Below are 17,564 nucleotides of genomic sequence, written 5' to 3'. Positions count from 1 at the left end.
GTTCTATTTGATTCCTGTCAGAAGCTACATCAGTTCTTCAATCATGCACGCAGTATACCCAACAAATAAAGTACTCATTAAACTCAACATCTGAGAACAGGTGAAAAAAATTACAATGAACTGCTGAACTCCAAGTTCCAATATATTCACCATCTTCTACTTCTATAAATCTCCCTGCCTCTATATGGCCTCAATTTTCCTGCTCCACTCCATACATGGTCACAGACATTTGGAGAAGTACCTGTTTGCAATTTGTTCAGTTATGATTGCATTAGAAGTGGTAAGAGACTACAAATAGATATCATGTCTTGTCATTTGTGACCTGCAAAGCAAAATAGGCTATGTATTTTCCTAGGATGTGAGAAAGAAGGAAAGTAAAACTGTTGTGATCCCAGTTGATGTTTCTACTGGATGGGAAGATCCCAGAATAAAATGCTGGTTCAGAAGACCATAACTTTTAGATCTTTTTAAAATAAAAGATGAACAGAGTCACAAGACTGCTTTTAATAACACAAAAATAAACATGAAAAGTTTGACTATAATACAATATCCTTCACTCACGCCTACCTTCACAAATGTACAGGTTACAAAATACATCTTAAACTCTAACTCTCTCAGTGAATACACAGTCCTTTTAAGCTAACACTGACCGTAGTCAAACACTAATCTGAAACCAAGTGAATTTCAGCGCATTTCTCCTCAAATCATCCCAGATGAGTCAACTCTTTTTTTTAAAGTAAGCTCTGGCTTCCACACAAGTAGTTTAAAACTCCACTCTCATCCGCATGGAGATTCTGGATGAAGATTGTTGCAAATGCTCAGCTTTGTCTTTTGTCCTGATGTGCTGGGCTCCCCTGCCATTGAGGATGGGGATGTTTGTGGAGCCTCCTCCTCATGTGAGTTTTTAATTGTTCCCCATCATTCATAGCCAGATGTGGCAAGACTGCAGAGTTTAGATGTCATCCATTGTTTGTAGGATCACTTAGCTCTGTTTATTATTTGCAGCTTATGCTGTCGGGCATGCAAATAGTCTTTTTTTTGTAGTGCCACATGGTTGACACCTCATTTTTAGGTATGCCTGGTGTTGCTCTTGTTCTGCCCTCCTGTATTCTACATTTCACCAGGATTGATCCCATGGCTTGGTGGTTGGTAATAGCAGATTGGAGGATATGCTGGACCATGAGATAAAAACTACAAATTTGCTGCTGAGAGCCCACAGCACCTCATGGATGCCCAGATTTGAGCTGTTAGATCTGTTTGAAGTCTATCCCATTTAGCACAGTGGTAGTACCACACAACACAATGGGGAGTATCCTCAATGTGAAGGTGGGACTGTGTCTCCATAAGGACTGTGCAGTGGTTACTCTGACCGATACCGTCCTGAACAGGAGCATTTGTGGCAGGCAGTCTGGTGAGGATGAGGTCAAGTATGTTTGTCTCTCTTGCTGGTTCACTCACCACCTGCCGCAGACTAGCGGCTATGTCTTTTAGGATTCTGTCAACTCAGTCCGTGGTGATACTGCCGAGCCACTCTTCTCAATGGACACTGAAGTCCCCTAACCAGAGTGCACTCTGCCCTTGCCACCCTCAATGTTTCACTAAGCCAAGTTCAATATGGAGGAGTACTGATTCATCAGCTAAGGCAGACAGTACATGGTAATCAGCAGGAGATTGCCTTGCCAATGTTTCACTTGGTGCCATGAAACTTCATGGGATACAGAGTCGATGTTCAGGACTCCCAAGGTAACCCCTTCCCAACTGCATAACACCGTTCCGCCCATCCGTCTGCTGGGTCTGTTCTGTCCTGACACAGGACATGCCGGGAATGGGTTGGTGGTGCCTGGGACATTATCTGTAAGTTATGATTCTGTGAATATGACTATTGTCAGTTTGTTGCTCAACCACTCAGACAATTCTTCCAATTTTGACACAAGTCCTCAGCTCTTAATTGCCGTTTGCAGGGTTGACAGGGCTGGGTTTGCCATTGTCATTTCCAGTGCCTAGGTCAATGCCAGCTGGGCTATCCTATTTCATTGCTTTTTGTTCCATTTGTAGCAGTGGCATAGAACTCAGTGGTTTGCTGGGCCATTTAGAAGCATGTAAGCGTCAACAACATTGCTGTGGATTTGGAGACACACGTAGGCCAGAGCAGCTAAAGACGGCAGGTTTTCTTCCCTAAAGGACATTGATGAATCAGATGGTTTTTACAACTACGGTTTCATGACCATCGTTCAGGTCCCCAGAACATTACCCCAGATCTCTGAATTATCAGTCAAGTGACAAAACCACTGTGTCATTGCCTCCACTTCTCTGAATCTGCCACTTGTCTGCCCAATTTACCAGATATCTATATCCTTTTGAAGTTCAAGACTATCCTCATCATAGTTGACAAGACCTCCAATCTTTGTATCATCTACGAATTTTGAAATCATGTCCTGAATACCAGTCGAGGTCATTAGTATGCATCAGGAAGGGTCCCAACACTGACCCCGGGGAACTCCACTACAAATACTCCTCTGATCTGAAAAACAATTTGTTGAGGGGATTGAGCTATGAGGAGAGGCTGAATAAACTAGGCTTGTACTCGTTAGAGTTTAGAAGAATGAGGGGAGATCTCATTGAGACGTATAAGATGATGAATGGGATGGATAGGATAGAGGTGGAGAGACTCTTCCCGCTCAAAAAAGACAGTAGGACTAGGGGGCACAGCCTCAAGATAAAGGGGAGGCGGTTTAGAACGGAGTTGAGGAGGAACTTCTTCACTCAAAGGGTGGTGAATCTCTGGAATTCTCTGCCCGTTGAAGTGGTGGAGGCTGCCTCGCTAATTATTTTTAAGAAGCGGGTTGATGGGTTCTTGATAAGAGAGGGGATTAAGGGTTATGGGGAGAGGGCGGGAAAGTGGAACTGAGCTACAACAGATCAGCCATGATCTTATTGAATGGCGGGGCAGGCTCGAATGGCTAGATGGCCTACTCCTGCTCCTATTTCTTATGTTCTTATGTTCTTATGTACTACTCTCCATTTCTTGTCACTCAGCCAATTGTGGCAGTGTATCAACTCCCTTTTGAAAATTCAGATACACTACATTAACAGCATTGTCCTAATCAATCTTCATTGTTACCACCATAAAAAAAACTCCAACAAGTTAGTTCAACATGATTTTCCCTTAATGAATCCATGATGGCTTTCCTTAATTATCTTGCATCTAAGTAACTATTAACTTTGTCTTGAAATATAGTTTTCAGAAGTTTCCCAGCCACTGAAGTCAAATGGTCTGCAGTTGCTGACATTACCCTGACACCCCTTGTTGAATAACATTCAGAGTTCCAGGCCCCCGCCACCTTCTGTGTAAAATATGTCCCTCTGACATCTGTGTTAAACCTTGCCTCCCTCACCTTGAACCTGTGACCCCTTGTGTTCGTCACCTCCAATCTGGGAAAAAGTTTCCCGCTGTTCACCCTATCTATGCCCTTCACAATTTTATACATCTCTATTAGGTTGACCCTCATCCTCCATCTTTCCAGGGAGAACAACCCCAGTTTACCCAATCTCTCCTCATAGCTAAGACCCTCCATACCAGGCAACATCCTGGTAAACCTTTTCTGTACTCTCTCCAAAGCCCTTCTGGTAGTGTGGCGACCAGAACCGGACACAGTATTCCAAGTGTGGCCTAACCAACGTTCTATATAGCTGCAACATCATACACTAACTTTTGTACTCTGTGCCCTGTCCTATAAAGGTAAGCATGCCATATGCCTTCTTCATCATCGTATCCACCTGTGCTGCCACTTTTAAGGATCCGTGGACCTGCACACCCAGGTCCCTCTGTGCATCTATACTCCTGATGGTTCTGCCATTTATTGTATAGCTTCCCCCTACATTAGTTCTACCAAAATGCATCACTTCATATTTACCTGGATTAAATTCCATCTGCCATTTCTCTGCCCAATTTTTCAGCCTATTTATATCCTGCTGTATTCTCTGACAATGTTCATCGCTATCCGCAAGTCCAGCCATCTTTGTGTCGTCCGCAAACTTACTGATCACACCAGTTACACCATCTTCCAAATCATTTATATATCACAAACAGTAGAGGTCACAGTACAGAGCCCTACGGAACACCACTAGTCACATACCTCCAGCCAGAAAAAGATCCTTCCACTGCTACCCTCTGTCTTCTGTGGCCAAGCCAGTTCTCCACACATCTAGCTAGCTCTCCTTTTATCCTGTGAAATTTAACGTTTTGCACCAACTTGCAATGAGGGACTTTGTCAAACGCTTGACTAAAATCCATATAGACGACATCCACAGCCCTTCCTCCGTCAATTGTTTTTGTCACCTCCACTACCTCTCCTGCCTGAAAATGCATGTCTCCTTTTCATACTTAAACTGCCACCTCCTCTTTTACCACTCTATTATTATGTACATGTTTATCGAAGACCCTAAGATTCCCTTTTATGTTAGCTGTTAATCTCTTTCCATGCTCCCTCCTTGTTTTACCACTTAGTTTTTTTTACATTACTATCACTATCCCCTTCTATATTCAACATGATTCTCTATTGTATTTTCTGCTTGCACATACTACTTCCTTTCCATCTTCACCTCTATTGCTCATCATCCAGAACATTCCAGATTAATTTGTCCTATCTTCCCCTTTCAAGGGAATAAATATCTTAAGATTGCCTGCAATATTATCCCTTTGAAGGTAGCATGTTGTTCAACCAACATTTTTTTTTGCCAACATTTGACTCTAACTCACTCAACTCAGACGCATTCTCGTCCCATCCAAGTTGGCTTTCCTCCAATTAATTAACCCTGTTCTGGATTGTTCCTTTTCCATGTCCCAAACCTAAATCATATCATTCAATGGTCCCTGTCCCGTAAATGCTTTCCCTCTGTTATTTGATCAGTTTTGGCTAACTCATTCCCCAAAACCAAGTCCAATGCTGCCTTCCTTCTCATTGGACCAGAAACATACTGCTGCAGAAAATGATAATGAACACACCTCACAAACTCTTGTCATTCTTATCCCTTTACACTATTCCTCAAGCAGTCTGTATTTGGATAATTGAAGCCTCCTGTTATAATTACTGTAGGGTTCTTGCACCTATTTGTTACTTCTTCTGCCATGAGAATTATAGTGGGCAAGAGGTGGACCACGGAAAGGTTTGTTGATCCCGGATTTTCCGGTTTTGGGGTGAGCGCGGTCGGAAAATCAAGACAGAGAGAGACAGAGAGGGGGAAGTGAGAGTTCATTCCAAGAGTTTCCGAGAAAAATAAATTTGTCTCCTGTCATAATTACTGTATAATTCTTGCATTTGTCTGTTAGTTCTTTGCAAATTTGTTTCTCTTGGAATGAACCCACACTTTCTCTGTTTTTATCTGCATTTTTTTTTGCTGACTTGAGTGCAAATTTTCCTGTTCTGTCTGCCATGGAAATCATAGTGGGCAAGGGGCAAACCATAGAAAGGTCCACTGATCTCGGACAAGATCTTCCAGTTTCGGGGCAAGCAAAGTCAAAAAATCCCGCCCTACGAGTCAATACTAAATTGTGCAAGATTTCCTTCTAGTGATACATCCTTTCTTCAAAAAAAGCTCTTATTGTCTTTCTTTACTCCTCATTAAAAATTACTGAAGTCTGAAGTGTTTGTGTACTGTTCTGTTCCACATGTTTTCCTATGCTATCTTTCTCTAAATATATAACCTAACGAGCAAAAACAAACCTTATGACTGTGATTAATCCTCAATCTCAAAGTATAAAATAGGAGACTACATGCTTTTCTCGTATTAATTGCATGGTACATAATAGTCAAATATAAAAGATTTTGAGCAGACTTAAATTGAAAGGAAAGTCTCCTACAAGATGAACAAGGTCTGTGAGAAATTGTTCAATTAAAAAGTTTAGTAGCTCATGTGCAAAATATGAATGAAATGGGGAAATAGATTAGTGACGCCTTTAAAATCCATACAGGTTAAGGCACTGACAAAATTAGAGTATTTAGTTAAATGACTTTAAAATAAGCTAACAAGAAGCAATTTACAGAAAATACAGTCATAGAGTCAGAGGTTTACAGTGTGGAAACAGGCCCTTCGGCCCAACTTGTCAATGCCGCCCTTTCTTTTTCAGTCCCCTAAGCTAATCCCAATTCCCCACATTTGGCCTGCTATACCCATCTTCCCCATATAACTAAATGCTTTTTAAAAGACAACATTGTACCACCTCTACAACTATCTCTGGCAGCTTGTTCTAGACACTCTCACCCTCCGTGAAAATATTGCCCCTCTGGACACTTCTGCATCTCTCCCCTCTCACCTTAAACCTATGCCTTCTAGTTTTAGATTCCCCTAATTTTGGGAAAATATATTGACTATCTAGCTGATCTGCGCCCCTCCTTATTTTATAGATCTCTATAAGATCACCCTTCAGCCTCCTACGCTCCAGAGAAAAAAGGCATAGTCTATTTAGCCTCTCTTTATAATGCAAACCATCAAGTCCCGGTAGCATCCTAGTAAGTCTTTTCTGTACTCTTTCTAGTTTAATAATATCTTTTCTATAATAATATGACCAAAACTGCATGTAGTATTCCAAATGTGGCCTTACTGATGTCTTGTACAACTTCAAAAAGACATCCCAACTCCTGTATTCAATGTTCTGACCGATGAAACTAAGATTGCTGAATGCCTTCTTCACCATTCTGTCTACCTGTGGCTTCATTTTCAAGGAGCTATGAACCTGTACTCCTAGATCTCTTTGTTCTGTAACTCTCTCCAACGCCCTACCATTAACTGAGTAAGTCCTGCCCTGGTTCAATCTACCAAAATGAATCACCTCGCATTTGTCTAAATTAAACACCATCTGCCATTCGTCAGCCCACTGGCCCAACAGATCAAGATCCCCTTGCAATCGAAGATACCTTTCTTCACTGTCCATGATACCACCAATCTTGGTGTCATCTGCGAAATTACTAAACATGCCTCCTATATTCTCATCCAAATCATTCATATAAATGACAAATAACAGTGGACCCAGCACTGATCCCTGAAGCACGCTGCTGGTCACAGGCCTCCAGTTTGAAAAACAACCCTTTACAACCACCCAGAAGCCAATTTTGTATCCATTGAGTTACCTCACCCTGGATCCCGTGAGATTTAATCTTATGCAACAACATACCATGCCATACCTTGTCAAAGTCCTTTCTAAAGTCCATGTAGACATCAACTGCACTGCTCTCATCTACCTTCAAAAAACTAAATCAAACTTGTGACACATGACTTTCCACTCACAAAGCCACGTTGACTATCCCTAATCAGATCTTGCGTCTCTAAATGCCCACAGGTCCTGTCTCTCAAAATACCTTCCAGCAACTTACCCATCACAGATGTGAGGCTCACTGGCCTGTAGTTCTCAGGTTTTTCCTTGCAACCCTTTTTAAACAAAGGCACACCATTTGCCACTTTCCAATCTTCAGGCATCTCACCCGTGACTACCGATGATTCAATCTCGGCTAGGGAACCCGCAATTTCTTCCCTAGCCTCGCACAATGTCCTAGAATGCACTTCATCAGGTCGCGGGGATTCATCTACCTTGATGCACTTTAAGACTTCCAGCACCTCCTTCTCTGTAATATGTACACTCCTCAAGGCATCACTATTTATTTCCCCAAGTTCCCTAATGTCCATGCTTTTCTCAACAGTAAATACTGATGAGAAATATTCATTTATGATCTCACCCATCTCTTGTGGATCTGCACATAGATGACCTTGTTGATCCTTAAAGAGGCCCTACTCTCTCCCTTGTTACTATTTTGCCCTTTATGTATTTGTAGAAGCTCTTTGGATTCTCCTTTGCCTTATCTGCCAAAACAATCTCATGTCCCCTTTTTGCCCTCCTGATTTCTCGCTTAACTCTACTCCTACACCTACTCTTCAAGGGATTCACTTGATCCCAGCTGCCCATGCATGTCATGTGCCCCTTCCTTCTTCTTAACCAGGACCTCAATATCTCGAGCCATTCCGGGTTCCCTATTTCTGCCAGCCTTGCCCTTCACTCTAAGAGGAATATGTTTACCCTGAACCCTGGTTAACACACCTTTGAAAGCCAGTTACCAGACGTCTCTTTGCCTTCCCACAGACTTCCACAATTAACTTTTGAAAGTTCCTGCCTGATAGCATCAAAATTGGCCTTGCCCCAGTTTAGAATTTTAACTTTTGGGCCAGACCTATCATTCTTCATAGCTATCTTAAAACAAATAAAATTATGTCACTGGTCTCAAAGTAATCCCTCACTAACACTTCTGTCACATGCCCTTCCTTATTTCCCAGTGATTGACTCAAATAAGTGATTATGATTGTAAAACAAATGCTGATATTTTAAATGTATTATTGATTTTAAGATACGTTGTTCACTTTTTTCAAAAGCATTTTACTACAAATCTTTAGGGCAAAGTTATATTTTGAGAGAATATTTGAAGCTTGGAAATATGCAAGATTTGTCAGCTAAAGTTTTGGATGGGAGAACGGTTAGAACATTTTATCATGTATTATGAATAGGGCTAATTTACAGTCCAGGCGAGATAGACTAGTGTCCAGATGCAATATCATGAGTTTGTCTGGATGGACAGTGAACTCTGAGGGAACCTGCAAGAACAAGAATTTGAACTCTGGGCTGAGCGTCTCAAGTTCCTAGGCAACCAGACTGTAGAGGTCAGCCAACTCAGGAGTCAACCTACAGAATTCATAGACTAATAAAATATCATTATGTTGAGGTGTAGAATGCAATTGGCCAGAGTATTTGACCATTATTATTGCTCATTTGCGTACCTTGAAGATGGTTGATTTAAAGTTATTGTAAAGCAGGAATGATTGATAAGAAAAATCTATAACTGATCTGTTTTTTGATTGTACTGTCAGATTTATCAGGGGTTTTGTTGCTCTACGCCAGAGCTGCTTAACCCTGTGAAGGTCTCCTGATAGCCGCTGGCTGAATAAGGTTACAGAAACACTGACTTTGTGAGCCCTGTATGGTCTGAGATTTCTTGCCGGTGCTCGTCACCTCAATTACCCTACAACAATTTGCCAGTTGAGTGCCACCAAGCACTGTGCTCAGATTTTGGTCCATTTTGATTGACATTACTGAATGAGTAAACTGGTGTGACATTCGCTCAGATCTACCAGACTGTCAGGTTATTACGTCAAGAATAACTGCAGCAAACATAAATCTGTGTTCACGTAGAAGTAGTCAAAAAACACAAAAGACTAGAACTTGAAACAATTTTGGTATCAAGCTCAGGTAAGATAACTACTTTTCCACTGGCCGGCTCCATTGATTTAGATAGTTTCTGATCTTTCTTTTTCATTACTTAGCTTTAAATAGCCTGGCAATGTGATGTTTTAACTACGAGAGATCATCAGGACATAATGGCATCCAGTACTATATCTAATGAAATGGGTACATAGCATTACCTCAGATGTATGCAGAATGACACCTTTAGTCCACAAGAGACATTGGAAGATGCTATTTCTGAAGGGATGCAAGTACACAGTGCTGCCAGATGGCCCTAATTATACCATTAGATTTAAAAGCCAGCAGAGCTCTCACTCTCTGAAAGTGGACCACACCAGGAGTGCTACATACAGTAGGTCTCCATACCAAAGGAAGAATATGCTTCAAAGTGCAACAAACATTCACGGGACTGATTTCTGGTATGAGGTGATTGACTGAGTAGATTAGGCCTAATTTAGGAGAATTAAAGTTAATCCAATTAAGACATATACAATTCCTTAAAAACTTGACTAAATATTTCCTCTGGTTGGGAGAGAATATAATTGATAATAAGAGATCAGTGTTTCGTCCCGAGACGGGAAGACACTTCCTCACTCAAAGGGCTGTAAATCTTTGAAATTCTCCACTTCCAAGAATTTTGGATGCTTAGTCATATATTCAAGATGGCAATCAATAGATTTTTGGGTACTACAGGAATTACAGGATTATAGGGACAGTACAAAAAGGTCGTATTCAGATGGAAGACTAACCATGGACTTATTGAATGGTAAACATGCTTGGAAGGGACAAATAGCCTACTAGTGCTTTTATTATGTTATTTAAATGTTTTCACGTGAATAAAAGTCTGACTGCATTGTCTATTACAGAAGCAATTTCATGTGATTAAAACAATTTTAAACATATCATTGAAAATAGCAGATAAATGAATTAAAACTGCAGGAAGAAACAAAATGGATGTAATGTGTTCACTCAATTTAGTGGGTCTGCTGTTGTGCTCTGCGTATTATTAACTGTTGTGTTCATTCACACGTATTGCATAGAGTGTTCTCACTTTGTTAAATCTAATATGTTCTTCATAAACTTGTTCAATGGCCATAGCTTCTAATTAGTTTAAGGGCGTGTATTAAATTCCAGATTCAACTACACACTCTAAACACATTTTCCTACATGTTCCATTCATTGGTTTCACTTGGTAGTCATATAACATTACAACAGAGCTCAAAATATGAAAAGTCCAATGTCTAATACATCTCTTATGTTTCAGTGACTGGCACTGTCATTCAGATCATTAACTCAAACATTGAAATGACTACAATGATTCAACATAAACTAAAGATATATAATCAACTCATCTGGCCCCCAACCTAACTCCTCTGCTTGTAAACACAAAACTGAATTCTGGATATGAGGTCACAATATATCATTCTCTCGGATGGGGGGGGTGAGGTGGAGGGCTCAGTTGACAAAATGGCTAGAGTATGGTGCAGCATGATGCCAACAGCATGGGTTCAATCCCAAAACTGGATATGGAAAATCATGGAGGTCTATCTCCCTGCCTCATCCCAAGCTTGATGGAGTGGTGCCCTTCAAGCTATATAACTAATTGTCTCTCTGAGAAACGCCAATGGCCCTTTGTGGGCAATGGTTAATTAACAAAAATACCAGGTATACTCTATAGTAGTTTATTGTTTAATACTTTTTTTTGCTTCTTTGTTTCCAGTTCTGTTCCATTTCACTGTCTTATTCTGTTTTAAGTACCTCAAGGTGAGGCTTTTCAAATCTTTTCTCACTGCAAAAAATTTAAATTGCTAGTTCAGAACTGCTTACAAAAAAAAAATCAAACTGCGCTATCACATTTGTTTGCATTTGTGTATCTACCCTTCCTTGCATATCATTTATACTACTAAAACTCCAGGCTTTTCTGATGAATCAACTATGTCAGCACACTTCCAGAATGGAAAAATAAGCTTTCAACCACTAAACAATCATTCCTCTCACCACATTGTTTTGTGTATGCAAAAATACATCAATCTTTACACTGAATGAGTTGCATATGCAAACTAACAATTGTTTTTATAACTATTTAAAATTGATAAAATATCACAAATGTATTTCAGCATTTTCTGAGCATGCCAATATCTTTTAGATAATAGTAATTCTCATTTTTCTACCTAAATTTGCTGATCAGCAAAGCTTTTTAGCCATAAAGGGACAAGTTGAAGTCAAAGCTAGAGACCATTCCACAACATTACATGATGTCTACGTCATGAAGACAATGGTAAATTACTTTAATACACATTCAGCCTTGATGTCCAAATCTAAATCAGCTGCTTATTACATAAACATCTATAATACCAGTCACAGATTGTACAGTGCTTTGCTCAATCTCACACGAGTTTAGCGTAGTGTAATATGGTAAACATGTTTATTTAAACTTAGTTCCAAACCAAAGCTCCACTTACCTAACAGGATTGCTGGTCAAAGAAACTCTCAGTGATTCCAAACAATTAAGAAGTTTGTCATCAGTAATTCCGGAACGTAACTCATGAACATATTCTTGGGACGATAGTGTACTTTCATGTTTGCTGTTCCTCAGGCCTCCCTGCGTCAACAATAAAGAAACAGTTACTCACCAAGTACTCTGAATCGATACAGCTCATATCTCCCCCATGGTCCATATATAAAAAATTACAAATTGATTCAAAGCAAGAATCATATTATGAGACAGTAGCTTTCAGATACAATGAGCAATAACACAGGAATTGCAAAATGTTTGCCATTGCAGTTGTTGCACCAACATTTCCTTCCTATTTTTTGAATGGGATTGGGTTAAATGGAAAGTCACTCAAGATTCTCTGGTTTCCTCCTACAGTCCAAAGATGTGCAGGTTAAGTGAAATTATCATGCTAAATTGCCCCTTAGTGTCTCAAGATACATTGACTGGGGGGGGGGGAAGTAGTGCGGTAAACATATGTGGTTATGAGGGTAGTGTCTAGTAAGATGCTCTGTTGGAGAGCTGGTGCCGACTCAAAGGGACAAATGGCCTCCTTCTGCACTAATCAGGATTCGATGACAAAATCTGACAAAAAAATTACTTTCAAACCATATAAAATTCCACATACAGCAAACAGACAAATTTCAACCAAGAATATTGAATCCCAGACTTGTAAATTGTTACTCTAGAGAGTAATAAGGTGATCAAACAAATGATGTTGCAATAGACTCATGAGCAATTTTAGCAGATTGTGGAATGCCTCAGTGAAATTTTTGTGTGTGAAATGTTTTACTGATAACTAATTGGCTTCTTTTACGCACAATTTTGCTTTTGGGTTTTACCATACATTGTCAGTTAAGTGACACTTCAGTTATCCATGTCAATTAATTTCCTCAAAGTTCAAACTAATTAAAAACTACTCATTTATAGAAACACTCAAATTCGTCGTTCACACTTGATTAGTCCATAGAGTCCATAGACCTAGATGTAGAGGGAAAATGAGGCAATGTTTTTGTTACCTGAAAAGATAACGCAAGTTGATTCAATTAAAATTTGAAAACAGGACTGGAAAGCTGTTTGAGGGTCAGGAACTTAGGAAGTTACAGATAAGATGCATGATGACAAGGCATGACTGTTCTTTCAAATTGCCAATGACAATGGGCCAAAATGGACTTCTTCTGCGCTCCCAATTTCTATGATTGTGTGATTGAGTACATATCTAAAAACGGTTTTCAGCAAGGGTAAGTTAATTTTCCGTGAGGTTTCTTCTGAGAGAATGAACATGTACCATGAATTGACCAAGAGATGAGAGAGATATAGTAAGGCGAGTACCGGCTAATCAATTGTTGAAACAAAGATTATGTATGTTTGAGTTCCAAGAAAGAGGGAGATATGGAGCTACAAAATGGGATAAAGAGGGGATCTTGGCACGAAACAGAAAACAAAAATTACATTCTGACACGGAGATTGATGAAACTGCAGTACAGACAAGAAAGGACTTGTATAACAGTAGAGGATTGCTCAAGAGCCGTAGGTTTATTTACAACAAAATCAGACAGTTATATGGCCTGAAAATGGCTTTGGAATTCATGCTATTGGTACAGAAATACCAGGATTTAGTTACAGATATTTCATATTAGGGTTATCATGTAAATGATAAACAAGGAAACAAAGATACAACCCTAACTTTCAATTACAGTAGATTAAGATAACTGAAGTGCAATTGTTGCCTTTGAACAGATTGGGAGTAAGCTAGATGACAATAATGCAGTCGAACTTCACAACAATAGAAGAGAATAAAGTGGATGACTGTCAAAGGAAAGGATGGCAAGGGGGAGGCAGAAGCAAAAATAATAATCTATGGAGGTGGCGTACCATGAAATCCTCAAAAATGTAGAGCTGTTGTCTCGAAATAGTAATAACCAAACTTTCCACCAATTCTTTGGCTCCACTGCGCATGAGGAAATATTTACCCCAAATGTATCTTAACAGTGAAAAGACAGATTTTTTTTAAGCTTTTAAATGACTATGGTGCTTATTTCAGAAACTTGGACATGCAAAACAATAGCATGCATCAAAAGCTGGAAGAATTATTTCTAAGATCCACTGAAGCATAATCCTGCTTATTCTTTAAGATGATATTCAAAATTAACCTGGTTGGCATAAAGGATGCAGTGATTTTTATTGATGGAGACAGTGAATGAGGGCAAGGGGAGGAGAATTGGGCCCTCCACATGAGGATTGCAGGATATTACAGCTTTGTGTCTGGAACCAGGTATATCCCTCACTTCTTCCCCTCTTCAGTTGGAGCTCTAACACACATAAGAACATAAGAAATAGGAGCAGGAGTAGGCCATCTGGCCCTTCGAGCCTGCCCCGCCATTCAATAAGATCATGGCTGATCTGTCGTGGCTCAGTTCCGCACTCCCACCCTCTCCCCATAACCCTTAATCCCCTCTCATCAAAAACCCATCAACCCGCTTCTTAAAAATATTTAGCGAGGTAGCCTCCACCACTTCAACGGGCAGAGAATTCCAGAGATTCACCACCCTTTGAGTGAAGAAGTTCTTCCTCAACTCCGTTCTAAACCGCCCCCACTTTATCCTGAGGCTGTGCCCCCTAGTCCTACTGTCCTTTCTGAGCATAATATTTATTTCAATGATTGACTTAACGGTATTCACCTTACTCAAGTCCTCTCATCATCTCTCAGTCAATTCATGTTTCATGTTCATTCTCCCTCAAAATATCCCACATAAGACATTACTTATCATTGCCAAAATCATCATCTACACATGGGTTCCTTATTCATAGAATCATCAAACTTAGAGAATTGAAGAAGTCCAATCCCATTGTGACAACCCTTCAAAGGGAAAAACTTTTCAATTAGTTGGCCTTTCCATCTAGTAATTGTTGGCACAAGTACAAAGTGGAAGTACCAATGAGTCACAAAGGAGTTCTGGGGCCATCTGTCTTAATCACCAAAAGGAATTATGCATGCAAGTCAGCAGCTATGAGTGCTACCTATTCTTGGAGGTTTCTTTTCAAAGAACACTTAGAAACTGAGAATGAGAAACAAATATGCCTTTCAACAGGTTAAAATTTCATTATGTAATATATCCACATTTCACCACAGAATTCCCAGCCTTTGACCTGTGGTTATATCCACTGTGTTTACATGGCTGGTTCAACTCAGTTTTGAGTCAATGGTAATTCCCCAGGATGTTGATGATGGGACTACAGTGATCTAATACATTGAATGTCATGGGGAGATGATCACTGTCTGGTAGTTGTGCACCACAAATCAGCCCAAGCCTGAATGTTGTCCAGCTCTTACTGCACATGAACACAATTGCACAGTGGTCAGATACTGAAGCAGTCCATCAGCCATCATCCCCAATTCTGACTTATGTTGGAAGGAAAGTCATGAACAAAGCAACTGAAGATGGTTGGGTGAGGAAACTACCCTTAAGAACTACTGCAGCAAGTTACTAGCATTGAGATGGTTGGTCTTGAACAACTGCAGCCATCTTCTTTTGGTGCTAATATGAATCCAACCAGTGCAGAAGTTTCTCATTATCTTCAGTTTTGCAAGGATTCCTTGATGACGGTCTTGGTTAACTGCTGCCATGATTTCAAGGGCAGTCACTCTCCTTTGAATTCACACCAGGAATTTAATTATTTTATCCATGTTTGGACCAATGCTGGTGATGAGATTCAAAGCTTAGTGACTCAAATGGAACATGTACTGAGTATCCATGAACAGGTTGGTCAGTGGGTCCCTGTTAATAACACTGCTGGCTCCACTATCCACTATTTTAAGTCCCCGTTCAATATTAATTTACTGATGTTAAAACAAAACAATGAGGCCTGTATTCTCGTTTACTATTGCAAGTTTCATTTTAAAGTTATTTTGTGGCAGTCTGATGCAGGGCATATCACCTGATTTTGATCATGGGCATTCTGGAGCAAACTCACCCTCTTCCTGATCTGTTCTCTTACTGCTGATCCTCCAATTTTTAGTGTCGCCCACTTCCTGACTAACTTTCTTGTCTAACCTCCTGCACCCTGTTATGCTTCTCGCTTGCTATTTTCCTCTCTCGCAAGGGCTCTGGAAATAAGCAGCCAGAGACAGGAGGGAGCAAGACAGAATACAAGTCAGAGCAAGAAAGTGGATTAGTTAGTGGGAGAGGCCACAAGGTGCCTGCCAAAGGGTGGGTTAGAGTATGGGAGAAGTCAGCAAGAGGAAGGGTTGCAGTGATCAGGAGGGACAGTCTTGGGATCGATGATCAGCAGCAAGCAGGAGGCAAGCACAAAGTTATCATACTGTATTTCTTTCATATTTTTAAATAAAGTAACTTTTTGAAATTTATAAATATAGGAAGTCTGCAACGTAAATGTTGGGAATGCTTTAATGTTTTGTTTTGATGAGGAGCTTCGTACAAAACCTAAATGTATGGGAAAATGTGATTTGCTTAAAGTTGAATTTGCACTTTCCAGGAACTCAACCACAACTTTAAGCGAGGACTTATGATATTAATTGAGTAGTTTGATGGGGCAGTGATTGGCAGATGGATGCAAATTCTCAGCCTTGTCTTTTGCACTAATATGCTGGGCTTCTCCATTTGGTGACAGAGCTGTTTGTGGATCCTATTCCTCTAGTTAGTTAATTGCCCACCATCATTAGCAACCAGATGTGACAGAACAGTAGAGCTTAGATCTGATCTGTTGATTGGCAGGTCATGTAGTATGCGGCCTCCACTCTTTAGGATGTAGCTCGGCCTGTGTTCTTACTTCACCAGGTTAGCACCTCATGTTTTTAAAATGCCTGGCATTGCTCCTGCACTCCTTATTGAACCAGGATAATGGTAGAGTGACGAATATGCCAAGGCACAAAGTTACAGCCTGAAATACTATTTTGCTGCTGCTGAAAGTCCAGTGCCTCATGGTTGTCCAGTTTTCAGTTGCTAGATTTGTTTTGGGTCTGTCCCATTTAGCATGGTGGTAGTGGAATGGAAAGGATCCTCAGTGAGAAGATGGGACTCCTCTCTACAACGATTGTGCAATCATCAGCACAAACAATAGGTGCCTCTGTGACAGTTAGAGTGGCGAGGATGAGATCAACCCAGTATTTTCCCCTTGCTCATTATCTCACGATCTGCCATAGGCCCACTGTCAGTAGTGGTGCTACTGAGTCTCTTCTGGGGATGGACATTGAAGTCCATCGTATAGAGTACATTGTGCACCACTGCTCGCCTTGGTGCTTCTTCCAAATGGTATCCTACATGAAGGAGCACTGATTCATCAGCTAAAGAAGAGAAGTTGGCAGTAATCAGCAGGGCATTTCCTTGCCCATGTGTGGCTTGTAGCCCTAAGACTTAATGACGGCTGGCGTCAATGTTGAGGACAGCCAAAGCATTGATGTCCAAGCCAGCACAGCATGTCAGTGATTAGCACTGCTCCTCACAGCACCAGGGACCCGAGTTCGATTCCAACCTTGGGTAACTGTCTGTTGTGTTAGCATGTTCTCCCCATGTTTGTGTGAGTTTCCTCTGGATGCCCCAGTTTCCTCCCATGGACGAAAGATGTGCAGATTAGATGAATTGGCCATGCTAAATTCCCTGTTAGTGTTCAAAGATGTGTAGGTTAGGTGGATTAGCCATGGTACATATGCAGGGTTATGGGGATAAGGCGCAGGAGAGGGTCTGGGTGGAGACCCGATGAGCCCAATGGCCTCATTCTGGACTTTAAGGAATTCTATGGTTTAAAGTATGATTGTTTCATGTCAAA

General features: G+C 40.6%; 1 protein-coding gene across 4 annotated transcripts in view; it reads right to left on the bottom strand.

Annotated features, from left to right (window-relative positions):
• The window catches only part of diaph2 (diaphanous-related formin 2), an 814,006-nt gene that overhangs the window by 591,346 nt on the left and 205,096 nt on the right, over positions 1-17,564 (bottom strand). For all 4 annotated transcript variants that reach the window (XM_080187721.1, XM_080187724.1, XM_080187722.1 and 1 more), the window contains one exon: positions 11,746-11,885. In XM_080187721.1, coding sequence (XP_080043847.1) covers positions 11,746-11,885 — 140 coding nt within the window. The remainder of the gene's footprint in view (positions 1-11,745; positions 11,886-17,564) is intronic.

This window comes from Carcharhinus amblyrhynchos, chromosome 4, assembly GCF_965287045.1.
Source record: "Carcharhinus amblyrhynchos chromosome 4, sCarAmb.v2.hapA, whole genome shotgun sequence".
Classification (NCBI taxonomy): domain Eukaryota; kingdom Metazoa; phylum Chordata; class Chondrichthyes; order Carcharhiniformes; family Carcharhinidae; genus Carcharhinus; species Carcharhinus amblyrhynchos.
This window is presented reverse-complemented; position numbering and strand designations above follow the sequence as displayed.